This window comes from Podospora bellae-mahoneyi, assembly GCF_035222275.1.
Source record: "Podospora bellae-mahoneyi strain CBS 112042 chromosome 1 map unlocalized CBS112042p_1.2, whole genome shotgun sequence".
Classification (NCBI taxonomy): Eukaryota; Fungi; Ascomycota; class Sordariomycetes; order Sordariales; family Podosporaceae; genus Podospora; species Podospora bellae-mahoneyi.
In genome coordinates this window covers 80,080-105,182 of record NW_026946360.1, presented here as the reverse complement: position 1 = coordinate 105,182, position 25,103 = coordinate 80,080, and the positions used below count along the sequence as shown (strand labels likewise).

The following is a 25,103-nucleotide window of genomic DNA, read 5'->3' as shown; positions in this document are numbered from 1 at the left end:
TGGAAATTCGAGTTTTAATAAGCTCTGACTAGGAGGCTGCTTCTGGAGGGTTGTGTGGTGCTTGGGGGAGCCAAGGTAGTGCCGTGCCTGGCTTTGAGGTTAGGGGTGTTGGAGTCCGAATGCGCATATTTAGCATTATTACACTATGTATGCCTCCGCACTCCTCCCACCTACTTCAGCCATTGGATCTGTGACACCTGGAGATGTAGTGTCACACGGTAACTGCTAACAAACCTTGGCCACGACCAATATCACACCACAATGAGGGATAATTGCAGGTTCTGGTCCAATCGTTGGGTGATGAGACAAGACTCATGATGCAGGGCGCTACGGCAGCCATATCATTAGCTTGTATATATATCAAACAAAGAGACAGGCCTTGGCGGGCGCCTAAAACCCTTAGGACACAGCCCACCAGAAGAAGGATAGATACGCGTGGAACGCGACAGACTGATCAGCCGAAAAGAATCCCCATCAAGGATCTTGAGGCCACTAAAGATCATTAGTTGAATTGAACCGCTGTTCCAAGCTCTGATATCTCGGCCCTTGTCACATGTAGCCAGCTGTCACACCATCAGTCCGAAGTGACAACCGACCACGACTCTGCCGTGAATGAAAGCTCATCCCGAGTCCTCATGTTCTCCGGATCAATCAAAACCTTCAGCCCAACATTGCCAGCCGCGAGATTGAACACCCGGAAGATGACATACACCGTCCTCCTGTTGCCGTTTCCATTCGTGTTCTCTTGCATCTGCCATCAGTCAGCTTCTATCCCACCCAGAGCAACCGTCCATCGACAAACAACTTACCCTGCGATACTGAGCTTTGCTCATAAAAAATCGCGTGCCGCACCCACTTGTTGAAGCTTTTATCTCAATGAAGTACCGCGGCCTCGCAGTTGTCCAAGAGTTGGCGTTTAGGTACCCCTTGTCAATGAGAAGGCTCGTAAACTCTCCGTCGTTGTCATCGTAGACAATGTCAGACGTCTCATTTCCAACCCATGCCCTGATATCCGAGTACTCTGGATGAACGGAGACATAGTGACGGATGGTGCTCTGCCAGTTGGCTCTTGAGAACCCTGGAAGGGCTGGTTGGAGTCTGGAGAGGAGTTCGAAGACCTGGAGGATCATCAGCAAGGTTCCTTTTTGTTGACAAGAAATACCTACAAAAAGCTCGCCCGCGGCACCAATCTGCTTATCCCGCTCCATCTGACTGGCTGATCGAATCTGGTAAGTCTCCCCTTCGGACTCGCCCTGATTAGCACCGCCCGGGAGTGCGGCTCGAATATTGGACATGTCAAAGGCGCCTGTTGATGGAAAAGTAGCTGATCTGGCAGACCTGACGACGTTGCGCAGAAGACGAAGGTATGTGTCCCCTTCCACGGCATATGCCTCCATTGGTCGTAATGAGGGCCTGGAAGATACATAGCGACTCTGCGCGGCTACATAAGATGGATTAAGAGGTGCAGGGGACGTAACTGACGACTGTGGTGTCGCTATGTCTGAACCCTCGTCATCGCTAGACTCTGCTTTCTCCATGCCCTGATGGGGCAGTGCCCGAGGGCTTGGACTGGATGAGGTCTCCGGTCCTGGCACCACAGTCTCCTCAGTCGGATCTGAGATAGCAGGGGATGCAGTCCTGATGTGAACGAGCACGTTGTGCTCCCCGGCTTCCTCGCCGTCAATGTTGGGGATGTCGACCCCGCTGATGCCCTGTTCGGCGAGGATGTCCTCGAGAGCAAAGGCTTTGGCATTGAGGACGCTCTGGACAGCGGCGATTGCCTCGGACGCTACCGGCTCGGAAATTTGCGTTGTTGGATCTCTTATAAGCCATTCACAAAGGCGGAGTGGAAGCTTGCTGTTGAAACAGACTTCTTGACCTCGTTCGTTTCTTGGGACGTAAACTGAAAGCTCGTCGTTGTCTTCACGGATGTGAAGGAGCACAAATTCTCTCTTGACGCGGTGGACTTGGTTGCCTTGGGAGAGAAGGAGCTCAGCCGTGATTCCGTCAGTTTCAAGGGTCCTGGAGCTTCGAAGGTAGGCGTAGAAGGCGTTGGGGTTCAGTCGCGTTCGGGGGCTGCTGAAGTGTACCGCAATGCTATGTGATAACCGTCAGCCTAGTTCGCTGTTGAAAGACCGAAGTAGCTTACCGGAGTAAAGCGTGAGCTTTTGCTCTGATTTCTCGATGAGAAAATGACATTGGTCGTGTTGACTCTCTGTCCGCAGATGTAATCTCCTTGACAGATGCGGATAAGTACCGGTCTCCCAGGCCAGCCCACCGAATAAACGGCTGGAGAGTGTGAAGCTCCTGCAGATTAAAGTCGAGGAATTTTGCGACATGCGCAAATGCTTCGCCAAGGGGTTTGCGGTCGAGCAATGAAAACGCGTCGTCACCCCTGCACAGTCTGATTTCTCCGTCCGGAAATCGTACTGGGAAAACGCGGTTTTCTAGAATTGGGGCCGGGTCAAAGTCTTCTGAACCAGCTTCCAAGAACGAGCTGAACACCAACAGAGTCTCTCTGGCTTCCCGGACTGAGAAACTTTCGTCCTGCTGTGCCTTGAGCTTATCGTATACCATTTTGGCGGTCATCTTGTCGACCCCCAGGGTGTTGACAAAGAAGCCCTTGAGACCGCCATAGACACCATCAAGCACTAGTTTGCCTCCGATTGTAGTGGCACTCGACCACAAGCAATCTGAAACCTTATGCCAGGAAGCTTTCCCATTGTCGTCCAAGGAAAATATCAGGGCTTCATCGAGGAAGGCTTGCCTGGTATCTGTTAGCTTGTTTGTTGAGACAAATACGCGCAATTTGTGGTGAATACTTCAAGTCTCTGGCTTGATCTTCGGTCAAGCACATTTTTGAAAGACATGTGTACAGCTCCGTCGCCTCTGGGAGTGTCATCTCCTTATAGCTTTTTTGCCAGCGGATTTCCTCGACGATATGATACCAATCGGCCTCGGCCGGAATGTTCAAGGTATGTACGAAAAACATCTCTAAAAGCAGGATCTGGTCTTGTGAAAGCGAGAAGGCGCCAGAATATAAGCTCTTCAAAACGGCTGTATGCATCAGATCGACTGGTGCCGACCAGAGACAATCCTCCGGTGTCACCCATTCATCCGGAAGATAAACGTAACATTGCCCAGCAGTAAAAGCCGTCCTGAAAGCATGTCAGTACCGCGATGTAATTTGCGTCGACATTGTTGACAAACCTGATCTTCTCCCGGCAACCTTCAGGGTTGTTCGACTCGCCAACCTTGGATTGTAGATAAGCGTAAAGCTGGTGCATCCGATCCGGCCTCTCTAACGGCTCTGCATACCGATCTTGGTCGATATGCTTCAGCACGACCAGCGCAAAGTCCAGGAGTTGGCCATCATGTGCCAGCCCGAACGCAGATATCAAGCCGCTCCATTCCAAAAGGGGTGCGGGACCGCTGAGAGGAGCCTCCAGCTTCAACCACGGGAAGAACTCGCTATCAGTCATAAATCGACGGCATAGCTCGAGCGGTTCCCCATATGGAAGATACGTCGACTTCAGAGGCCGAAGAGTAGTTTCCGGTCCTTGACACAAAACTGGGATTTGGCCAATGGCGTCGATGATCTGGCTGTCAGGTCTCGCCTGGGACTCGAGTACTCTCGCCCAGCTCTCCCGCAAAAGCCCTACGAACTTTTCGGGTCTGTTTTTTGCGACATAATTGCCGGCAGAAGTGAGTTCTCCTCTCTCAAAATCAAAGATTGGAACCGACTCGGACAAATTGCAGGCCATGGCCAGCCATTCCTCCCACCAGACAAGGCCATCTTCGGTTGGGTTGGGCAGGCTTGGAGGGTCTTCAAAGTAAGCTTCGTGTATGAACGAGACTTCGAGCCCGGGTGCACCGCATCCGTAATCGGATCCGGGCGCGGTGGGGCGGAAGAGCTGTTTCGCGCCGTAGGGGTCGTCGCTTTCAGTGTAAATGTCCACGTCCCATCCGTTTTGGAGTACCCCGCGGTGGTTGAAAATCCGCAGCCTGCCATACTCGGTCTGCGCGGAACGTTGCGTGAGGAATAGAAAGCGAAGATATTCCACACTTTCAGCGAGTGTGAGGGGGCCATTCTGACACTTGCTGATAACGGCGCTTTGGACATCTGCAACGAATGCGTTCTTCACACCCACGGCGTCAAAAAGCTGCTTTCGAGCACTGTTGGCGGCAGCCGCAGGATCTGTCACCTTGAAGGGAAGGCCCGAGGGAATCACAAGTTCTGTGCCCTTAACTTTGGCGTAATAAACCGGCCCGGGGATTGTTGACGTCCATTGCCCGGTTCGAAGTGGTAACAGTTGCAGCGCTTTTACCTCGGAAATTCGCGTGTGGCATCCCGTACTGAATGGCAGGTGCAAAATCTTTGCGACGCGTGTTTGCCAGTCCTCGTCGACTTGAGTTTTTATCCTCGATGTTACCGAGGCGAGATCGGCTCTTGCCCTCTTGACGATTCCGTCCATGCCTATATACCGCAGGCCATAGTCTTCCAGTCGGCCCAGGTCGGATGTTTGGTACTGTGAGGAAAGGTATCTCTCAGGGCTTATATCACGGAGTAAAGGCTCGCCGTGCCTGTCGAGACTAATGCTCGAATGGTGCAAACAGTCGCCTATCAGCCGAAGCGGCCCTGGCTTGGCCGGGACTACAACCGGGGTGGACATAATGCGGTCCTTGATCTTTGTGATGACATCTTTCCAGAAATCGTCCCAAGGATAAGCATCCTGTTGCGGGAGGTATTGCATCCACTGGAATCGCAAAGTAGGGTGATCGCACAGCTGGAGAACAGCTTTGATGAAGGCATCAGCGATTCCTGTCGCCAGCCTCTGGTTTCTAGTCGAGGTTATGACGATGTCCTCACGGTTCGCTTGGGTATCGAAGTCGGCGTGTATAAGGAACTTGAACCCCATTTGTCGGACGGGTAGAAACGCAAAGAGCCATTGGTTATCGACAACGGGCACAGAGATTGCAGTCATTGGAAATGCCAGCACCACTTCTCCCTGAGAATACGCTCCTGAGGACTCTTCTGACTCGGAGTAGGTGCGCCCTTGGGATCTGGCAAGACCTGTAGCGACGTGATCCGTGACGTGGTAATGTCGAACTTCTGTTTGGCCCTCCTGCCCTAACAACAATGTATGTTTTGTGCATACAGCCCTGGTCCCTGTGCGCTCAATCGAATGGGTAATGACCTTGTATGGATCATGAGCTTCGCCTTTCTCCTGGTCGTAAAAGACAATTTCAATCTCTCGGATCTTCTTCATGAAGAGGAGGATCGTGTCATGGATCTCGTTCAACTGTTGGTGAATGACCTGGTTTCGTCTCTCCCTGTCTTCAGGGGTCTCCGCATGCTGAAGATCCAGAGTGATGCGAGTGCACTGGTCTCCAACAGATGGGCCAGCCTCTTCCCAAATCGGCGTAATCATGCCCATTCCTGGGTCACCTTTCCTGTGGGTGAATTGGAAACACAAGTGACCGGACTGCACATGCACTCGATCCGCCGCCATGAAAACGGACTTAAACCCAATGCCCTTCTCACCGATATAGCCCTGGACAGCCGTCTTGGAGCTCTTGCCGATGTCGCATATGGCTCTCAGGTTCGCTTTGGTAAAGCCGTCTTCGTTGCACTCCAGGACCACGTGGTTCGGATAAACGCTAAACGATACTTTCGGGACTTCGCCATGTGCTAGAGCTTCGCTATAGTCGTTATCCTCGGCGTTTTGGAGCAGCTCGAAGATAAAGCGAGCGGTACTTGTGTATAGGTTCCGAGCGAGTCTACATACGTCTCATTTAGGGTCAGTGGATAATGGACAAGGCGGAGGAAAACACTCACGTCATCACAGATGAGCCGATAAGTCGATCTCTCGTGTCAAGAGCACGCTGAAGCTCCTGGAGGACGGCCTCGGGCAGAATTCCCGTCACGCGGTCCCAAGTCTCTGGTCGGATGCGGCCGTGGCTCTCAGCGATGCTCTCCACGAGCTGTCGGGCCTCTGCCCGATTGGACGGGCGGGTTGTTGCCGTCATGTTTGCCGAGGCACATGGAAAGAAACCAAAAGGATGTTTGTAGTTCTATGTGTTGGCGGCAGGTTCTCCTTTATACAGGGCTATTTCCTCCCTGGCGGTTGGCGCGGCGAGTTTTCTGGCCGCGCCGTTGGCCTGCGCAGTCTTGCCGCCCGTTCAAATCACACATGTTACAGAAGACGCATTGAACCAGCGTGTCGGGTCAACATGAGACAGAGTCGCCGGGGTCTCGGTCCGGAAATGGAGGGGTGGTACCCTACGATGAATACTGTTTCCTCACTGGCCCCAGGAAGACGAGGTAGCGTCAATATTTTCCTCTTAGGAGACCCAAACTCAAAGCGGATTACTACACGGGTATAGGTAATTTTGCTAGCCTGTCATCCCTCACCTTTTACCACTGAAACCCATTTCAACAGGCTTTAAGAATTATTATCGGGGCCATTAAAGTTGTTAGTAGGCCCTGAGAATTGCTCTTTTGGCCTAAAGAAGGTGGTGTTAGGACTCAAAAATAAATCATAAGACCTATAGGATAGTTTGGGAGGTTGGTCATGCCCGTCTAGCAATACTCAATTCAAAGTGCAGCTTGTGTGATGATCTTTCAGCGACTCGGCTTTATAACAAATTCAAAGGGATCCAGCGCACTCCGCCAACCCTTTGAGCCTAACATCTGAGGATTGCACTGCGTCGAGTTCAACCAGCGGAGAAAACCACATATCCCGTTGTTACCAGAGTGTCCATATTGCTACTGTTCGAAGTACTCCTCCATTCTATGCTCTACATCAAGCCTCCCTCTTCTCACTTTTCACTTTAGACAACAGCTAACACCGGCAGATCTAAGTAGTCTTCCTCTTCATAACGCAGTATTGAATCACCGTCAGGAAGAAAAGAATCGTATGAATCGTCCTATCACTGTCAGCAAAATGCCACCCCGATTCAAAAGTCAACCTACGCAGCGAGATAAACCCCCGCCATCGCCACCGTCGCCGCAGTCTCCATGGGCCCAGCACTGCGCCTGCAAGCAAACTTTTCCTCATCCTTGTACGAGACATATCTGCACCGCTCATACATTGCCGCTTCATACCCCAGGCTCGACGCAGCAGGCAGCGCAAAGCAAAAAATCGCCGTGACGAGCTCGAGGATGTACAGCCATTTGGCCGGACATCGACGAATGCGCGCGTTGGCGAGGGCCGCGATTTCGGCAATGTCTTCGCCGATAGTCCAAAATGATGCGACGAATGCGCCGGTGGTGGTCACGGCTTCCTCTGGGATTTGTGCCGCTGAGACGGCTGATGAAATGATTGATGTGAAGCATGCGAGGAGGGAGAGGGAGTGCAGCGCGGTTAGTACGATGGCGAATTTGCTGGGCAGGCGATCGCGCGCCATATGGGCGGGATGACTGCCGTGGACGGCGTTCGGGTTGAGGGAATTTGGTGAGAATGTGGTTGTCTTTCGTCGCGATTCAATTGTTCGATTGTGAGTTGTTGCTGTAAGCTTTGGAACTGTCACGGCGGTTGGCCAGCGATGCTTGATCGATATGGAATTGAAACTAAAAGGGGGCTTGTGGACTCCAGGGGACCGTTGCCCCTTTTAACCACAAAGCTGTAGGATTGTAGGGAGCGAAAGTTTTGGCACCCTACCAGGTACTGACCAAGGGGTCCACTTTTCTTCGAAAAAGTCCGCAGCCACCAAAATTTCTATTCAAAAAGCCTTTTTTCCCAATATCAAACCCGACCGCCATTATACTGCGAGTTCCAGAAATTAGTACTGCACACCTTACTACTGAAGACCGGGTCGCGGTCTGGACTTTGTTCTTTATTAGAGGACTTATAAGGGCTCAGATTCAATTATTATTATTCCTACTCCCTTCTACCCTAAAAGAATGTGCCGGTTCTGTTGATGCTATTTTATGACGAACCCCTGTCCAGAACCTCTGAAAGGGATACACAGTTGAAGGTAAACTCTAGATGATGGCTTGGTGCAGCCAAAAGGTGCCCAACAATGGACTTGTCTCAATGTAATCACAATGCGCCATTAACACTTGTGCAGATGTACTTGTATTGCATACTGCAGAACTATCTATGAGCTATCTAGTTCCTCCGTATATATAAACCATGCCAAGCCCCTCATCACTATGAAGTTTGACACAGACTAGCATCTCCCGTCCTTCAAGTTTCTGACTTTTGACAGAGGCCAGGCGGGACCCACTTGACTGCCCCTGAGCCCCTGACCGTCGTTTGTTGACATACCCAAGCTACTCAAATCTTGAACCCCTTCAATCACACTCCATCCCAGAAAAACTGACCCAATGTCTTGGATCCAACGACCAGGGCATAGAATGGCACCAACCATCGGTTTTTGTAAACCATCCCCATCCCCAAGCCCGGGCATCCACCATGAGGCCAAGCTCAGTAGCATTGGAGCCCCGCAAAACACACCCCGCACTTCCCCAGATGCCAAGTGCCGCGTTCAGGGGTCCAAATAGATCAAATGATCAACGTTAGACCTCCCGCAAGGCGTCCGCAACCCCCCAAACCACCAAAGACCGCTAGATATGAGGCATTCCGCTTTAAACCCGAGATCAGGCTGCACGCTGAACCTCGCGATGACGGCAGACGGATGACGGGAAGCTTCATGTTTGCGGGGACCCCGCAATTGATCCACCGTGCTGAGTCGCGAGCTGGATCAGAGAATCAGGGGGATGCCTGTTGTGCGGACGTGAACACCAGCGTTCTATTAATACAGGAAACTCACGATATCAGAATGGGCTCAAGTCCACCATCACATCCTCGCTCATTTGATACCCTATTTCCCTTCGGCTCATATTTTTATGCCAATCCCTCCTCTGTCTTGCATCTTTGAACCCATCCTCAACCTTTTCCGTTCCACCAAGACCACCACATCCACCATGTCTTCTTGCAACAGCAACAACAAGAACAACAACAAGATCTGCATTGTTGGTGCCGGCCCGTCTGGCCTGGCTCTTGGTGCTCTCCTGGAGAAGCAGGGCGGTTGCGACTACGTCATCTATGAAAGCAGTGCTGAGGATGTCCCGCCTCGTGGTGGCTGCCTCGATCTCCACCCTGGCAGCGGTCAAAGAGCGTTGAAGGACGCTGGTGTCTTCGAAGAGTTCAAGAAGTACGCCCGCTACGGCGATGCCACCATCCATCGCCTCTTCAGCCACAAGGGCGAGAATTTCTTCGACTTTGGTGAGGGCCGTGATGCCCCTGAGATCGACCGCTGGGCTCTCAGAAAGGTCCTCCTCAGTGGCATCCCCAAGGAGAAGATTCACTGGAAGAAGCCAGTTGTCAGCACCACCCGGGACGAGAACAAGCAGATCGTTCTCAATTTCGCTGATGGAACCACTGCTTCGGGGTTCGGTCTTGTAGTCGGCGCCGATGGTACCTGGTCCAAGGTGCGGCATTTGGTAAGAAATCCCTCGTCGATCATTTCCCTTCCGCTCTGGAGAGTTTCAGCTACCTGGGTATTGACAGCGCTCGACAGGTAACCGACGCAAAGCCACAATACAGCGGCAATCTGTTCGTCACCACCAAGATCCTCCCTGGCGGTCCATACTACGAAAAGATGAAGGAGCTCTGCCGCATGGGGTCCATGATCGTCATGGGCAAGGGTGTCCACATGTTCAACAGCAGACAAGGCGACGGGCACTACCGTGTCGACGTCGGCATTCCCGGCCCCGAAAACTTTGCCGACGCCGGTCTCGTCGACATCAAGGACTGGGACGCGTTCAAGAAGTACCTTTTGGGAGATGACCTCTTTGGTCCTTACTCGGATGAGATGAAGGAGATCATCAATCAAAGTCAGGGTCCCTTCAGACCTTGGATCATGTACTACTTCCCCACGGAAAGTCTCAACTGGAAGACTGTCCCGGGTGTGACGTTGATTGGCGATGCTGCTCATGTCACGACACCATTCGTTGGTGATGGTGTCAACTGCGCCATGAGAGATGCGATCATCCTTGCTGGAAAGTTGAAGGAACTGGGCGTCAACGAGGAGGCTGTTGCTGCCTATGAGAGGGAGATGTTCCCCTTCGCTATTGATGTTATCACGAGAAGTCTTCAGAGCCAGAAGATGTTCTTTGAGAAGGAGGCTCCCAAGACCTTCATTGAGGTCATGAGCTCTGGGAAGCCCTTGATTGGCACGACTGACCATATCTGAATACAATTTCTGTCTTACAATATCTTTGCTACTCTTTCCATGTCTCTTTGTCTTTGTGATGTCGTGATTTTGATGGCGATACCCTTGTTCCAGCTTGGTATTGACATGGGTTGAGGGTGTCGGGGATTTTGATCCCGGATGGATTCAGCTTCCTCGCGATACAATCCCGGACCGATGGCGGATTCACCACTCTGCTCGACAGGCCAACCAGGCCACCATGATTGAGACCAACACCGTTAAGGCAAGTTTTCCAACGTTCAGGGCCCAAGAGAACCTACACAAGCTTATCCAGGGGAGTGGGAGTGTGCATGGAACATCACGGCACTTGGTGCTGGTGCCATTTACAGTGCCGTCATCACAAGGGGTCACTAGTCCACGGTTGAAACTTCGCGAAGCATACATATTCTTTATTGTCGGTCACAAAAGATTCCTTATTCAATTCTTCCCTACAATATACCGCCCACTGTTCCCAATCACATCAACAATCCTCAGGCTTCTTCTGGCTTCTTCCAATAAATCGAGTTCTCATACCGGCTAAGCCTTTGCCCAATAACCGGACGCTTTTTGAGGGTCTTCTCATCTTCCCCGCTCTTGACCCGTGCCAGCCACTCTTCAATATCAATATCCACGCCAATCGGGTTCGTCGCATATTCTGGCGTCTTCATGAACTCCAGAGCTTCATCCGCTGTGTCGAAGTTGTTGACCTGCATCTCAAACTCATTTCCATCCGGATCAAAGTAGTACATCGAGGTGCTCATGCCGTGGTTGACAGGCCAGTGGGGCAGGATGCCGCGGGCCTTCTTCTGCTCGTAGCTGGTGGCAAGATCCTTGAGAGAGTTGAGTGTGAAAGCGATGTGGTAGACTGTTGCTGCTGTAGGGCGCTTGTCGGCTGGGATCTGCTCGTGGCTGTCGTCTTGCACGATGACCATTCTGTGGTGCTCTTCGTCCCACTGGATGAAGCTGGCCTTGGCGTTTCGAAGTACCTCGCGTCCACCGAAGAAGTCGAGGTGCCACTTGACCATGGCCTCGAACTTTTCAGGGGTTGTTCTAATGCCGAAGTGGCCGATGGAGGAGGGACTGACGAGTTTCTCCGTGGTTGCCATGTCGAAGTGTTGCGTGACTGGGCCGAATGAGTTGCGAGATGTGACGGTTGTGTGATTCGCAATGGCAATCGTGCAATCTCAGTGTGATGTTCTTCAAAACATGCTAACATGGAGACACCTCGTCTTATCAGATCAATAGTTGACCGTGGTGTGCCAAGGCGGATTTGGTCGTCACTACCTAGCGTCTTGTGGGGTGCGGCGATAAGGCGGGTGTTTTGATCTGGTGCTTTGAGGCCCGCAATCACCCGCCACAAGCTGTCAGGCGGATCCGATCCATCGCCTGATGGCAGGGGAAGACGACGATGATATTGAGACAGATCTTGCTCGAACTCTGAGTTTGGAGCTATTCCCGGCCCACACCTCCATCATCAGTTTTCTTGTACCAAAAGTTGTCGTCATGTCCGAACAGACCCCTATTCTCCAACACCCAACCATTGGGCCAATTCGTGGGGTGGTGAAGAAAGTCGGTGTTACACAGTTTCTTGGTGTTCAGTATGCGACCTTGAAAGATCGCTTCTCACGTGCTGAGCTCTTAAAGTCGTACCCATCAGACCACCCCCGTGTCCAATACGGCATCTTTGACGCAACAACCCTCGCGCCCATTCCATTGAGCCCAGCGAACGGCTGCCAATGGGAGCACGCACTGATTCAGCAGTCTCTGGAGTCTCCAGAGTTTGGGCAGTCAGACACGGAATGTCTGACACTCAACATCGCTGTGCCTGATCTCCAGGCAGACGGTCCTGAATGGCCAGTTTTGGCCCTTGTCCATGGCGGTGCCTTTGCGACGGGGAGCAGTTCCTACCCGCAGTATGATCTCGCTCGTATCGTCCAGAGAAGTGTCAAGATTGGGAAGCCAATCATTGCTGTGGGTATCAAGTAAGATTCATCCACCAAAATCAAAAACCCCAGGTTATTGACGTTGCCCCAGTTACCGATTGGGTGTCCCTGGCTTCCTCTACTCTTCTGCCATGAAGGCTGCAGGCTACAAGCCGAACAACGGCCTTGATGACCAGAGACAGGGCTTGCTCTGGATCAAACACCACATTGCAGGGTTCGGTGGTGATGAGCACCGCGTAACCTATATTGGCGAGAGTTCGGGGGCGGCATCGGGCACTTTCCACCTCCACTCCAAGGAGCCGTTGTTCAACCAGCTGATTTCCATGAGCGGTTCCTCTCTGGTCAAAGCCAAGCAGCCAGAACTTGCCGAGGGGTCGTTTAAGAGGGCGTTACAGCTTCTTGACATCTCAGAAACTGACGAGACGGCCCAAGTTCAGCGACTGTTGACGGTTCCAATGGAGGATATCAGGGAGAAGATTGCACGCAAAGTGCCAATGGCGCCCATTGTCGATGGCGACTTGATTCCAAGAACCACATCGTATGCTCAGATGGCCGACCCAGCTCGGACAGCAGAGTTGTTCCCAGGAATGCAATGGTGCAAGCGAATCATGTTTGGCGATTGTAAGATGGATGGCAACGCCTACGGCCCCAGATTGGCTGCTAGAGTCGACATAATGCCAAAGACTATGGCGACTTTCCTGGCTGCCACTCTGGATCCCATCGACCGAGAGCTGGCGCCCAAAATCGTCTCTGGGTACGGCCTCAACGCCTCCGCCACCGCCAACTCGCAAGAGTCTCTCAAGGCTGTTCTCGACCTTGCAACCGACATTTGCTTTGGTCTTGGAGCGAGAACCTTCGTCAGGTCTTGGTCGCAGGCCGGGCTCGAGGCATTTCTCTGCCACTTCAACGTTCCGAACCCTTGGGATGGGCCGTGGAAGGGGCATGCGACGCACATCCTCGACATCGTGTTTGTCCTGCAGAACTACCGTGAGCTTCTTCCTGTTGGCCAGCAAAAGGCAGGCGACAAGCAGACCGAGGACGCCATTGCTTTCATCCATGGCGAGGCTCCTTGGCCAGCGTACAAGATAGGGGCACAAGAGGGCGCTATGGTGTATTACGCTCCTGAGCAGGGTGAAGAGGACCAGTCTCGGTTTGTCTCTGGCGAGATCCCTGAAGAGACTGGGCGAAGAGACATTTTGCAGAAGCTCATGAAGCACGAGGTGCTGGACAAGGTCATGGACGCTTGGGACCTCTTCATGAAGGGCCCGAAATAGGAAAAAAAAAAGAGTAGCCTAGATTTTCCTCGATAGTTTCTCAATGGATGTCATCGCCTTGCCTTGGGACTTGTTCATCACACACCGTCACAGTGATCAGTTTAAGAAATCATCCCTGCACAGTTCCCCATTGGGTTCCCCGCATTTGTCGGAGAATTATCCTTGCAGGCCTGAACTGGCCATCGCTCCCTAGCACAGTGCTCGGCGAGCCAAAGTCCGTTTGGCCCGAGCAGACCGGCACCGACGCCCAACCTGTTCTCCACATAACCTCCACAATACCCAGCTGTGTGCTTCTTTACCCCGCAATTCTGGGGCTCACAGGTACTGCTATGGCTATGTTTGCAAGCCCCGAGCTGCTGAGTTTCAAGTTTTGACAGCATTCCATCCACCCACCTTAAGGCCGGGAAATACATCCATGTCCACCGCAACGAAACGATCGCGATCCAACGCTTCAGGCGCTGACAGTTCAGGTCCGGCGCCCAAGAGACCTGCTGTGCGCAAACGGGCCCCCTTAGCATGCGAGGAGTGTAGGGTAAGAAAACGCCGGTGCGATGGAGCAATTCCCTACTGCTCTGGCTGCAAAAAGAGGCTTTCCAACTGTGTGTACCTTGCGGACATCCAGGAAAAGGCTTGGCAACATGAGTGAGTGCCCAGCCGACACCCTTCTTGATTACATAGTTGACTATCTATCCAGTATGATTCGCTCGTTACGGTCCAGATTGAAAGAGCTTGAAGAACAGACCCAGCCAGCCGATCAGAGGAGTGAAGCCGAGTCCAGTATGACGGTGGGAGATGTGATCATCATTCCAGACCAGTGTCAAGAGAATCAGGTGCCTCCCAACCCAGAAGTAACCGCCGAGCCCGGCAGTACTTTCCATCACAGCGTCAATACTACACCACCAGCACCGCCGATCACGTCCATTCCGACTGCTATTAACGCAAATACTTCGTCCGCACCTGACCGGCAGTCACTGGAGCCAACTCTTTCCGCAGACAAGCCCCCGTCCTGGATCGGACCTCTTCCCAGGATCACGGCCAGTCCATCAAATGGGATAGCGGCGCCTCCCACTCCTCAGGCATGTTCCTGTGATCGTCTGCTCGGAGTCGGCGCTGCTGCATGGTCCTTGCCATTGCGTCGACATGCTGATGAGCTCGTGGACCTGTACTTTCACCGCGTTCATCGTGCATATCCCATTCTTCATCAGCCTACGTTTATGGGGCAATATCGACAACTATGGGAGCCATCGCAAACAAACACAGGAACCTGCTCTGGCCTGTGTAGACAAAAGAGCCTGGTCAAGACATTCCCGGCTACCGTCAATGCTGTCTTTGCACTGGCTTCCTGGTTTGCCCCTGGGCCCAGCACGGAAGAAAACAAAGTCAGGGCCAGTGGTTTCTTCAACATGACTCAAAAGTTTGATCTGCTCGAGATCATCGACGAAGAGGTTGGTATCGAGTCAGTCCAGCTGCTTCTGCTTATGGGCTTCTATCTCCAGAGCACAGAGCGATTCTCAAAATGTTGGAACATCACTGGTCTGGCTATCAGGATGGCACAGAACATGAGCTTGCATATGAGTGCACACGATGCTCGGAAGAAGGGGCTATTGCTGTGTTGCCCCAGTCAGTTGGAGGAAGAAATGCGTGTAAGAGTCTGGTATGGTTGTGTGCTTTTGGATCGAGAAATCTCCATGTCGTTTGGCAGGCCACTCATGATATCTGGAGGTGACCAGCTGAGGCTTCCGGAGGCCATTGATGACGAGTACTTATCTGAGGTTGGGGGCAAACGAAATACTCAGCCAAGCAACTGTCCCAGTCAAATCTCTTCCTACATCGAGACCATCAAGCTCTACAAGTTTCTTGGTCAGGTGTTGGACAGAGAGGAGGATGGGGCGGAAACCCCAACAAACACCTGCTCCGACATGCAGGCCTTGCTTGATCTGGACACCAGGATCATGGAATGGCGAGATGCACTGCCTGGACACCTTCAGTATGATCACATTGCAGAGAATGGACAGCAGGACCTCGCTTCGACCCCAGGGAGCCTCTCTTCGCCGGACTTTTCAGGGCAAGCAAGGCGGCTCTATACACGATTTCTACACGTCAGAGTTCTCATACTGAGACCGGCACTCGAACAATTCTTCCAAAAGAAACGACATTCACCAGTCATTCCGCAAGCAAGGGGCAATCCGAGGGTTGCGCGGGTACAAGACCTCATGCTGTCGGACATTGCGGCACAATGTGTGCTCTCAGCAGATTCTCTTGTCAAGTGTCTAGATATTCACATTCGCAGCCAAAGTCTTGCGGCTTGGTGGTACAACATAAGCTGTGGGTCCAATCATCCCAAACGCACGTCACAAGGAGACAACTTGCTAACGAACATATAGACCTCCATACGTGTGGCAGCACCCTATTGATGGGCCTGCTATGCTCTTTCAACGAATCTGTCGTCAGGCGTGACTCACTCGAGCTCTGCCTTCGTCGCCTCTCACAGTATACGGCGCTGAGCAGCATCGCAACCAAATCCTACCACCTCTTGCAAGAAAGTTCGAAGCGCCTTCTCCCGGAAAGGGGTGCCTCCAATATACAGACACCTTCTTGCTCCGCGGTAGGCAACATGGCACGAGTACCCGACCCAGACCCAGCCACCCACCTTGGTCAGCCGATGACACCTGCTGGCATGGCACCTCCAACCTCGGTTGAGGCTGGGACGTATATGCAGTATTCAAGTCTTCTCCTCGCGCCTCACAGGATATACGCCTGTCCACAACAAACGACGTCCAGCAGCAACCTGTTGCCATCGGCACTTGACCCTCTGCTTGCAGGTTCTACAGACATGATGAATGATGGTGTTGGTGGCTTTGAGAATGTGCCGGAGTTCTGGGAGACACCTTTTCTTTCTCAGTTGGAGTTTTACCAACCTCATGATTTCACCCTCTCGCAGCTTGAGTAATGCGATTCACGGACAGGCTTCTGAACGATGCCACGACAATCAATGTAACATCAACGCAAGTAATAATCATAATAAACTACCTACGAAACAGTCCCTCGAGATGCTTCAAGCCCCAAGGACGATCTCGCTCAACCCAAGAAGAGCCTGACACTCCTTCACACTGTCAGTTTGCAGCTCATCATACAGGTCAATCTCACTTGGAATCTTGCACCCCAGCAACCCCTCAAGCTGCACACGGCTCCTCTTGCTCTCCTCTTCTGTCTTTTGGAGCTTCCTCTCAGTACCACCGTCCTTCTCTCCGCCAAGGTTGGAAGTGAAAATACCCGCCGCCGAGAATGGCAGGAAATCCTCATATGTGATCGGCTCGCAGGTCACAACCCCCTCTTTCAGAAGTCTATCCATGTGCACTGACCCCTCCAGCTTATGAGCGCCAGCAACGGGTACCTTGTCCTCAGCAACCCGATAGCGGAAATACACCAACCCTTCCTTCCTAAGAACCTCCCAGTCATCAGGGTACTCGGCAAACACCTCCTTCAGCACCTTGTCAGAGTCCTTGTCTTCCTTTTCACTTCGACCAACAGCCTTGGCGAGCAAAGCATCGTAGAGCTCCCTGCCTTTTCTGGTCACAGCAGCACCGCGCTGTTCCACCTCTCCAAACCGGGCGGTGTGCGTCCCGTCAACGGTGTGGTCGGCGTCACCAGCAAAAGTGACTCTTTCTTCCAACGCCTTGAAGCTGGTTTGTCGAAGGAGGATCTCGCACTTCCTCTTGGGAGGTCCCTCGATGCGGTCTTTTGCTGGGAGGCCCTGGGAAATCATCTCTGCTTGGACGGCATCGATGTCCAGGGTGCGCGGGGTGAGGTGGTTGATGTGTGCTGAGGGAAAGCAGACAATGTCGGCTACCATTGGGTGCTCCTTTTTCAGGGTGAGGTACGTCTCCAGGGGAACAGAGGATCGGGAGTGCCATTTGAAGATCTTGAGAGATTCGGTAATCAGGTTGTTGGCGTCTTCGGCCGTGAGGTTGGCAAGAGCAGAGGTCTCCGCTTGGTCGATCAGCTCGATAAGCCTGGAGGAGAAGAGCTGTCTGGTGGAGAGGATGGAGGTGGCCACCTCCCGGACTTCCGGGGAGGAGATGAGGTCTGGTCGGAGGACGGTGGTGAAGACTCGGAAGGGGTTCTTTCGGAGGGATTCTTCGGTCTGGGGCCGGAAAGCCGTGCCGTGGAGGGGAAACCCGACCATTTTGAGGTCGTAGTAGCCGACGGGGAACATTCCCATGACGGCGAAGAGGCGGCTGATCATGCGCATTTCTTGCTGGGTGCCTAGTCTGATGGCGCCATGGCGCTCAAGCTGGAAGCGGGAGGGGAGGTCGTTGAGACTTTGGCCGCGGGACTGGAGGGTGGTGGTATCGACTTGGTTGACGACGTCTACGAGCTTGCCGTAGAGGGGTACTTCGGTTCTGTACATCTCTGAGAGGGCCTGCACGAAGCGAGTCCGGAGGTGATCTGGATCCCATCTGTGTGGTGTGTGAGTTTGGAGGCCAAAAACTTGTGAGAGGAACATAAAGATGGCGTACGGCTTTGGCTCCTCGTGGAGGGCAGATCCGTTCTGTGGGATAGCTGAAGGCATTGTGGGTGTGGTATGTGGTTACTTTTGTCAGATACTCCGTGAGATGTTCTGTGGGATATTCCGTGGAGTGGATAGGTAGGTATCAATATGAAACACACAGGCTAGACAACTGCAAGCAATCGCTGGACTGAGCAGTAGATAAGGGAGATCTGCACTCTGCTATCAAGATATCGGCTAGGAATACATGATGAAACCTTGAATAACAAGGAGCCGGCCTTTCCCGGAAGGGTTGTTGCGGTGAGATGAGTGATCACATCGTGCTTGTTCTAGAAGGTCATGATAAGGTACGTACCACGCATGCTAATGCATGCCAAGCTTCTAATCTGCCCTGTATGCTATCTCCGCACGGTTTGCCACGGCTCAAAGCAGGCGGTGATGGTGCGGAACCAGGTATGCCGCCTTGGAGTGAGACCACTGGCCTGTTGCTTGTTGTTGCTGACGGCCATGTGACATGTAAGCAAGGTCCATGGTGCTATGTGACACCTTGATTGTCGGTAACGTTCAAGCATGGTCAACAGCACCACTCAGAGACTCTAGAGCGGGCTTTAAGCACGTCAAGAGAGAACATTTTTCTTCACAATGTTCAATCATCTCACAGTGAACTATTTGTAACTTATAGGCCAGCAGCTCTTGTTGCCACATTACATGAGCCATCAATGCTGAGCAGCTGCGAATTGACGACTTTGCCAATGCTCTCACAGATGTTACCTCCGTGTCTGGGGGCTGAGGCAATATTCCACTTTCTACTGTAGGGGCCGGCTTTCAAGCTCAGGGAAACCAGGTAAAACGGGATTTCCATCAGAATACTTCAAGTATCAGACATAATAATTTGTGTTGGAAGGATGGTTGGGTAGGTGTATTGTTGCTATCAAGACTGTTTGGTTCATGCCTACACGAGCCACTCCTTGAACCACGTCACCGCCACTCTCCGCGCCCTCTCGAGACCCTTCACCTCAGCAGGGTTCTCTCGGTTACCCCTGATGGAGAAACCGTGGCTCAGGCCAGGGAAATACTGATAGTCAAAAGGCACACCCAACTTGGGGATCTCAGTCACAGCGTAAGTCTTGAGCTCTTCGGTGAACTGAGGATCAATTTCGGGGGCGATGATCTGCACTGGTACGCCAACATTGGAAATCTCCTCCTTCGTCAGGAAAGTTGGGTGAGCCGCAGCGATGCAGTCGACGAGCGGAGCATCCGACTTGAGACCAAGCTGGAAAGCAGCCCAGCCACCATAGCAATAGCCAATGGCACCAAGCTTGCCGTGCTGAGTGCGGAGGTGCTTCGCCAAAGAAACCATCTCTGGTCCGCGGACGGCCTTGTTGTTCCTCTCCATGAAGTTGGGGAGATCAAGCTTGCCCCACTCTGCCGGGTTGTTGATCAGATCTGCGGACAGAACAACACCACCAAAGCTGCGAGATTGTCAGCGACAGGAGCTCAAAGATGCTGCGGAGAATAGACTCACAAGTCGGGGACATAGACGGTCGCCCCAACCTCTGCGGCATAGCTGTCGGCGAGCAACCTTGTGTTGCCAAAGGTCCAGCCATACAGATCGTGAATCACGATGATGCCTACATCCGGGTTGGAACCAGTAACATAGCATGTCTGGCCGTTCACCTCAACCTCCTTGCCCTGCGGCTCGCCGTCCCACTTAAAGCCCTTCAAACAGCATTCGTTCATGGTGACGGTTGGGAAAAAATATTTGCTAGGTAGGATGATTTTTTGATGGTGTTTGCAAAACTGGCAGTCGCACGTCGAGCAAAAGGGTGGATGCACAAAGTTACACCTGTGCTGTTTACCTTATCGTGTTTCCACAGTGGAAGACGGCATCGTGTTATCGCAAAGTCCCGGCGAAATCGGACATGTGCGGACCCGCAAATGGACCGCTTCCGCTCTACCTCCGCCCCAGATCCGTGCAACTCCACTCGGGAAAGTGGACGCTGCATGCGGCTATCTGTCCGGGGAGGGATGAAATCTGGTGGAAACAATTCGACGTGCTCGCTGTGGTCATGCTCCTTCCGAATACTCTGACTGGATTTTGTGTCTTCACTTCAGATCTTCAACCGAGTCTCACTTGAAATTTTCCATCTCGCTCCACTTTGTTTAGCGACATCACAAACCAACACAATGTCTATCCCAGCAACTCAGAGAGCCGTGGTGGTTGAGGAGATTGGTGGCCCCGAGGTTCTCCAGCTCAAGTCCGACTGGGCTGTCCCACAGCCAACCGAAGGCCAGGTCCTCGTGAAGAACGAGATTTCCGGCATCAACTATATCGACACATACTTCCGCACCGGTCTCTACCCATCACCAAAGCCTGAGGTTCTGGGCAGAGAAGCAGCCGGCACAGTTGTGGCACTCGGGCCGAAGACGGAGGAGTTCAACCTCAAGGTCGGCGACAGAGTCATTTGGCTCGCCAATGCTGGTTATGCTGAGTACTCTGCGGTCCCAGCAGCCAAGACCCTCAAGCTGCCAGATACCGTGTCTTACGAAGATGCCACTGCCAGCTTCATGAGTGGTCTGACAGTGCTGGCTCTCGCCAGGGAGACCTACACAGTCCAGCCTGGTGACTGGGTTTTGCTTCATGCGGCGGCAGGCGGTGCTGGGTTTTTGATGACGCAACTGCTCAAGCACCTCGGTGCCAAGGTCATTGGTACAGCTGGTGGCCCAGAGAAGGTTGAATTGGTCAAGAGCCTCGGTGCGGACCATGTCATCGACTACAGGAGCGAGGAGGGCAAGGACTGGGTCAAGACAGTGATGGACATTACTGGTGGGAGAGGCGTCGATGTGGTCTATGACTCTGTTGGAAAGGACACATGGGAGGGCAGTTTGGCCGTTGTCAAGAGGAAAGGGACCATAGTTTGGTTCGGCAACTCTAGTGGTCCCATCCCACCATTGCCTTTGAAGTGAGTTTTGATGCCTGTCTGAAAAATGATCTCAGTGACTAATCAGTTTGCAGCCGCCTTGCACCAAAGTGTGTCAAGATTGCCAGACCAACTCTTTTTGGCTACATTGCCACCCGTGAAGAGTTCGAGGGCTATGCCGATGAGCTCTTCAGCCTTCTCACATCCGGGGCACTCAAGGTCAAGATTCATGGCCTGTATTCCCTCTCTGATGTCAAGCAGGCACACATTGTAAGTTCATTCTTTCACAGGTGACAAAATGAGTTGGGTACTAAGTTGACCTGATGAACAGGACTTGGAAGGAAGGAAGACGACTGGCAAGATTTTGATCAAGGTTTCTGAATGAGGCAGTTCATTATTTTATGAGAAATGAGAAAATCGGTGGCGACGTCAAGGTTAAACGTGATTCTGTTCCAACATACCCGACTTTATCGTTATTGGATTGTGGGCTGCCACACATGTAGTTCCTGCAGTGGTTGGACTTTCTTGACATCCGTTTGACCTGAAAAAAACCTGGACTGATTCGAGATCCGTTCTCAATTTGCCATCCGGAGACTACACATATTTTCTCAGACTCAACAACCGATTTGCGAAAGTGCTGGTACGTTGTCCGGCATGTTTGTTTACTTTGGGAAGGAGTGAAAAAGGGGTCAACCCGAACCCTCTCCACACCCTTTTTGTACCATCACATCAACTATTGATGGGACAACCGGCGCATCCGGAATGGCATCATTGCATGCCTCAGCTCCGTCAGTATCGCCTCTTTGGGGCAACATAATCTCCGTGATGGCGTGCGAGCTCTGAGTGTTCGATCTCCGATCCTCCAAGCGGGAGGAGAAAGTGGATTTGCGGCAGCGGGCGGAATTAAGGCGGGAGGGGGATGTGTTATCGGAAAAGGGGCAACTCAAATCAACAAACAATGACAACAAAAGTCATCATCCAAGACATGTCATCAATATTGCGTCGCTCATTCACTGCCATCTCATCGTTGTCCAAACAGTTTTCGTCATCATTCTCCACACGTACCATGTCGTCGTTTGGCCGTCTCATTCGCTTCCGCGATGCTGCCGGCAACTCTCGCTTTGGCGAGCCCAAGATCTCATCGGTGTCCGAGTTCGATGAGGCTGTAGCAAAGGGCACACTGGAGGCAACCATTTTCGAGGGCAGCAGCCCCTTCAACGTCACACCAACATCTGAGGCGGTCAAGGTGCAGGAAGTTCTTCCCCTGTTGACTGTTGAGGATGTGCCAATTGTGAAGTGCGTCGGACTCAACTACATCAAGCACAGTAAGGTCACACGGGACATTTCAGAGATTATGCTGCTAACATGAAATTTCAACAGTTCAGGAAGGTGGCCGCAAGCCTCCTCCATACCCTTCCATTTTCATCAAGCCACGCGCTTCCATTGCAGGCTACAAGGAGGATATCCCCATCCCAAAACTTGCCCAAGATGATCAGCTCGACTACGAGGGTGAGCTGACCATCGTCATCGGCAAGACTGGCAAGAACATCCCCAAGGAGAAGGCTCTTGAGCACATTGCTGGTTTCGTCGTTGCCAACGATGTTTCTGCTAGAAAATGGCAGCGTGACCCCGCCTTCGCCGGCGGCGTCCCACAGTGGTGCTTCAGCAAGGGCTTCGACAAGTTCGCCCCCGTCGGCCCTCTGCTTGTCTCCCCCAAAATTGTTGGCAACGCCGGCAACCTCCAGCTTCAGACCATTGTCAACGGCGAGGTACGACAAGACACCAACACCAACGATCTTCTTTTCAGCACTGAGGAGATTGTTGCTTTCATCAGCCAGGGTACCACTCTCGAGGCTGGCACCATCATCATGACGGGCACACCTGCGGGTGTTGCCATGGGTATGAAGGAGCCAAAGTGGCTCAAGAATGGCGATGTTATTGAGGTCAAGATTGAGGAGTTGGGCAGCGTCAAGAACAAGATGGTTTTTGAGTAGGAGTAGCATATGTTCAGTATGACTGAGTAAAAATCCGTGGAAGCAACTTGGCCTTTATTGTTTCTCTGACAGAACTGCGTTCCGTGTGGTCACCACAGATCTACTTGTTTTTAAAATGCCATACCGACGTTCTGATAGCATTTTCCAGGTGCCAGACATCAGATACACAAGGTTCCTACCGATCGTGGTTTGCTTTTCGTTTGTTGTTTTAACTTCACTTTTTAAAGACAAGTATGAGTGCACAGTTGGGCAAGCTGGATACGAAGATAGAACCAAACACATACCACCACATCACAGCGTAGCGTAAAGCGGACATGATGACAAAGATATATTGAAAACCAATTAAGCACCTGGCATTGTGTCGAACGACTTGACCATAGCTGCCGCAACTGGCATCTTTCTGGAGGCGAAGAACTCGGCCTTGTACGGGAACTTGTCGAACCTGGAGAGAGCAGTACTGTCAGCTGAACCCTTCTTGCCATAGCAGCGGGATATTACTTACCCATTCTCCAGCAGAGCTGTGCGAACGATCCAATGGCTACCAGAATGCTTCATAGGAATTGTCCACAATGTGCAACCGCACCGAGAACAGAACTTCTTGTGTTTCTCACAGCCACTGAGGTTGTCTTTCAGAATCCATGTATTGATATGCTCGCTTCCTTCCAAGACGTGCACATTTTCGGACTTGAACTTGGCTGACTGAGAGATCGTTAGTATGAGATCTTGGAAGTCACTGGGGGGGTTCAAACTTGCGATTTGCCCTGGAGCACCGGCATTCTTCTTGCAGTGTGAGCAGTAGCAGATAAAGATGGCGTCAGGGGTTCCGTGGACGGTGAATTTGACGCCTTCACAGAGGCAAGAACCTTTCACAACTTCAGCCATTGTTACCGACAACAGTGGCAACTCAAAATGATGAAGGGCATCAACAGTAAAACGGCGTTGAATTCGAGAAACAATACGAACTTTACTTCTCTTCTGTGTCTTGGTGGACATGACCCCTCATTCCGGGTTCGGGTTAACAGTGTGCGGATTTTGGGCGGCTTCCAACCCCATCTCCCATCTACACACGGCAAACAACTTCCGGTCATGGGACCAATACCGGTGCCGATCATATGAGGAGAATAGTGGCGAGGCCATGATCAATATATGTTGAAGCGATATCCATTCACGACGACAACCCACCATCATCACCAACTCGAGATACAACCAAATAAGACCCAATTTACAATGGCAAACCCCGCCAATGTTTCCGGAGCCAAGAGCTCAACCCTCTCAACACTCTCAACAGAAGACCAGTTTTACACCGACATCGCCTCCAAGAATGTCGAGCCCCTCTGGACCGTCCTCAACAAGATGGTTCCACCGAAGCCAAACCCCAGCTCGGTGGTCACCGCCTGGCCCTACGAAGACCTCCGACCCGTGCTCATGCAAAGCGGGATTGTCGTTTCAGCAGAGGAGGCAGAGCGTCGTGTGCTCATGCTGGTAAACCCTGCCATGCAGGCACCCTACACCACCGACACCATCTACGCCGGTCTTCAGCTCATCCTGCCAGGAGAAACCGCCCCTGCTCACAGGCACGTGGCCTTTGCCCTGAGGTTCATCGTCGAGGGATCTCGCGGTTTTACCGCGGTGGAGGGGCAGAAGCTGATGATGGAGCGTGGAGATGTCATTCTCACCCCGTCTTGGCACTGGCATGACCACGGCAGTGAAGGTGATGGGCCGATGGTGTGGTTGGACGGCCTGGACTTGCCCGTGTACCGCTTCCTCCCTGTGAACTTTGCCGAGAACTACGAGGAGGCAAGATATCCCAGTGAGCTGTCTGACAACAGCAACTGGAAGCTCCCCTGGGCTCCGGTGCAAGCTGTGTTGGATGAGAATAAGGAGACTGAAACTTATGCGCGGTATGACTACAAGTCCGGGGGTCATGGGAAGTACCTGTCCAAGACTATTTCTGGGCAGGCGGAGAGAGTCAACGCCGGGGCCTCCACCAAGAAGGTGAGGGAGACGGTGTCATTTGTGTATCATGTGTATGAAGGAGAGGGGTACTCGACTATTGTCTCGCCGGAGGGAAAGGAGGAGAAGGTTCAGTGGAAGGGCAAGGACACTTTTGCTGTTCCAGCGTGGAGCACAATCTCTCATACTTGCACGCAAGAGTTCGGGAGTGCATATCTGTTTGCTATTAATGACAGACCGATGGTTGAGTCTTTGGGATTGTACAAGAGACAAGAGCTGAAGTAGTGTCATATCTTAGCCAAACATAG

General features: G+C 52.3%; 12 protein-coding genes across 12 annotated transcripts; 6 read left to right on the top strand and 6 right to left on the bottom strand.

Moving 5' to 3' along the window:
* Positions 1-204: 204 nt before the first annotated feature.
* On the bottom strand, positions 205-6,061 carry QC761_0024950 (uncharacterized protein). The gene is made up of 8 exons (XM_062872148.1): positions 5,840-6,061; positions 3,211-5,781; positions 2,823-3,158; positions 2,150-2,767; positions 1,167-2,097; positions 810-1,118; positions 416-751; positions 205-327 (listed from the first exon to the last, which is right to left on the bottom strand). The coding sequence occupies exons 1-7, from the start codon at positions 6,028-6,030 to the stop codon at positions 575-577; spliced, it is 5,133 nt and encodes a 1,710-aa protein (XP_062735994.1). The 5' UTR covers positions 6,031-6,061; the 3' UTR covers positions 205-327; positions 416-574.
* Positions 6,062-6,696: 635 nt separating this feature from the next.
* On the bottom strand, positions 6,697-7,590 carry QC761_0024940 (uncharacterized protein). The gene is made up of 2 exons (XM_062872147.1): positions 6,977-7,590; positions 6,697-6,930 (listed from the first exon to the last, which is right to left on the bottom strand). The coding sequence occupies exons 1-2, from the start codon at positions 7,408-7,410 to the stop codon at positions 6,861-6,863; spliced, it is 504 nt and encodes a 167-aa protein (XP_062735993.1). The 5' UTR covers positions 7,411-7,590; the 3' UTR covers positions 6,697-6,860.
* An 837-nt stretch (positions 7,591-8,427) lies between these two features.
* QC761_121840 (uncharacterized protein) lies at positions 8,428-10,243 on the top strand. The gene is made up of 2 exons (XM_062875451.1): positions 8,428-9,451; positions 9,529-10,243. Exons 1-2 carry the CDS (start codon positions 8,855-8,857, stop codon positions 10,201-10,203), a joined length of 1,272 nt encoding a protein of 423 aa, XP_062735992.1. The 5' UTR covers positions 8,428-8,854; the 3' UTR covers positions 10,204-10,243.
* Positions 10,244-10,691: 448 nt separating this feature from the next.
* QC761_121830 (uncharacterized protein) lies at positions 10,692-11,306 on the bottom strand (the record flags this gene model as incomplete). Its single annotated transcript, XM_062875450.1, has 1 exon — positions 10,692-11,306. The coding sequence occupies one exon, from the start codon at positions 11,304-11,306 to the stop codon at positions 10,692-10,694; it is 615 nt and encodes a 204-aa protein (XP_062735991.1).
* A 300-nt stretch (positions 11,307-11,606) lies between these two features.
* Positions 11,607-13,475, top strand: QC761_121820 (uncharacterized protein). The gene is made up of 2 exons (XM_062875449.1): positions 11,607-12,182; positions 12,235-13,475. Exons 1-2 carry the CDS (start codon positions 11,704-11,706, stop codon positions 13,415-13,417), a joined length of 1,662 nt encoding a protein of 553 aa, XP_062735990.1. The 5' UTR covers positions 11,607-11,703; the 3' UTR covers positions 13,418-13,475.
* A 249-nt stretch (positions 13,476-13,724) lies between these two features.
* QC761_121810 (uncharacterized protein) lies at positions 13,725-18,125 on the top strand. The gene is made up of 2 exons (XM_062875448.1): positions 13,725-15,742; positions 15,802-18,125. The coding sequence occupies exons 1-2, from the start codon at positions 13,969-13,971 to the stop codon at positions 16,365-16,367; spliced, it is 2,340 nt and encodes a 779-aa protein (XP_062735989.1). The 5' UTR covers positions 13,725-13,968; the 3' UTR covers positions 16,368-18,125.
* On the bottom strand, positions 16,460-18,164 carry QC761_121800 (uncharacterized protein). Its single transcript, XM_062875447.1, has 2 exons — positions 17,938-18,164; positions 16,460-17,877 (listed from the first exon to the last, which is right to left on the bottom strand). The coding sequence occupies exons 1-2, from the start codon at positions 17,988-17,990 to the stop codon at positions 16,473-16,475; spliced, it is 1,458 nt and encodes a 485-aa protein (XP_062735988.1). The 5' UTR covers positions 17,991-18,164; the 3' UTR covers positions 16,460-16,472.
* Positions 18,165-18,879: 715 nt separating this feature from the next.
* QC761_121790 (uncharacterized protein) lies at positions 18,880-19,700 on the bottom strand (the record flags this gene model as incomplete). The annotated part of the gene is made up of 2 exons (XM_062875446.1): positions 19,453-19,700; positions 18,880-19,399 (listed from the first exon to the last, which is right to left on the bottom strand). Exons 1-2 carry the CDS (start codon positions 19,665-19,667, stop codon positions 18,880-18,882), a joined length of 735 nt encoding a protein of 244 aa, XP_062735987.1. The 5' UTR covers positions 19,668-19,700.
* A 414-nt stretch (positions 19,701-20,114) lies between these two features.
* ZTA1 (NADPH:quinone reductase) lies at positions 20,115-21,276 on the top strand (the record flags this gene model as incomplete). The annotated part of the gene is made up of 3 exons (XM_062875445.1): positions 20,115-20,890; positions 20,944-21,118; positions 21,180-21,276. The coding sequence occupies 3 exons, from the start codon at positions 20,115-20,117 to the stop codon at positions 21,231-21,233; spliced, it is 1,005 nt and encodes a 334-aa protein (XP_062735986.1). The 3' UTR covers positions 21,234-21,276.
* Positions 21,277-21,767: 491 nt separating this feature from the next.
* Positions 21,768-22,842, top strand: QC761_121770 (uncharacterized protein; the record flags this gene model as incomplete). Its single annotated transcript, XM_062875444.1, has 2 exons — positions 21,768-22,173; positions 22,229-22,842. 2 exons carry the CDS (start codon positions 21,768-21,770, stop codon positions 22,840-22,842), a joined length of 1,020 nt encoding a protein of 339 aa, XP_062735985.1.
* Positions 22,843-23,184: 342 nt separating this feature from the next.
* Positions 23,185-23,835, bottom strand: QC761_121760 (uncharacterized protein; the record flags this gene model as incomplete). The annotated part of the gene is made up of 3 exons (XM_062875443.1): positions 23,185-23,284; positions 23,345-23,687; positions 23,811-23,835. The coding sequence occupies 3 exons, from the start codon at positions 23,833-23,835 to the stop codon at positions 23,185-23,187; spliced, it is 468 nt and encodes a 155-aa protein (XP_062735984.1).
* A 153-nt stretch (positions 23,836-23,988) lies between these two features.
* Positions 23,989-25,080, top strand: QC761_121750 (uncharacterized protein; the record flags this gene model as incomplete). Its single annotated transcript, XM_062875442.1, has 1 exon — positions 23,989-25,080. One exon carries the CDS (start codon positions 23,989-23,991, stop codon positions 25,078-25,080), a length of 1,092 nt encoding a protein of 363 aa, XP_062735983.1.
* Between the last annotated feature and the right edge of the window lie 23 nt (positions 25,081-25,103).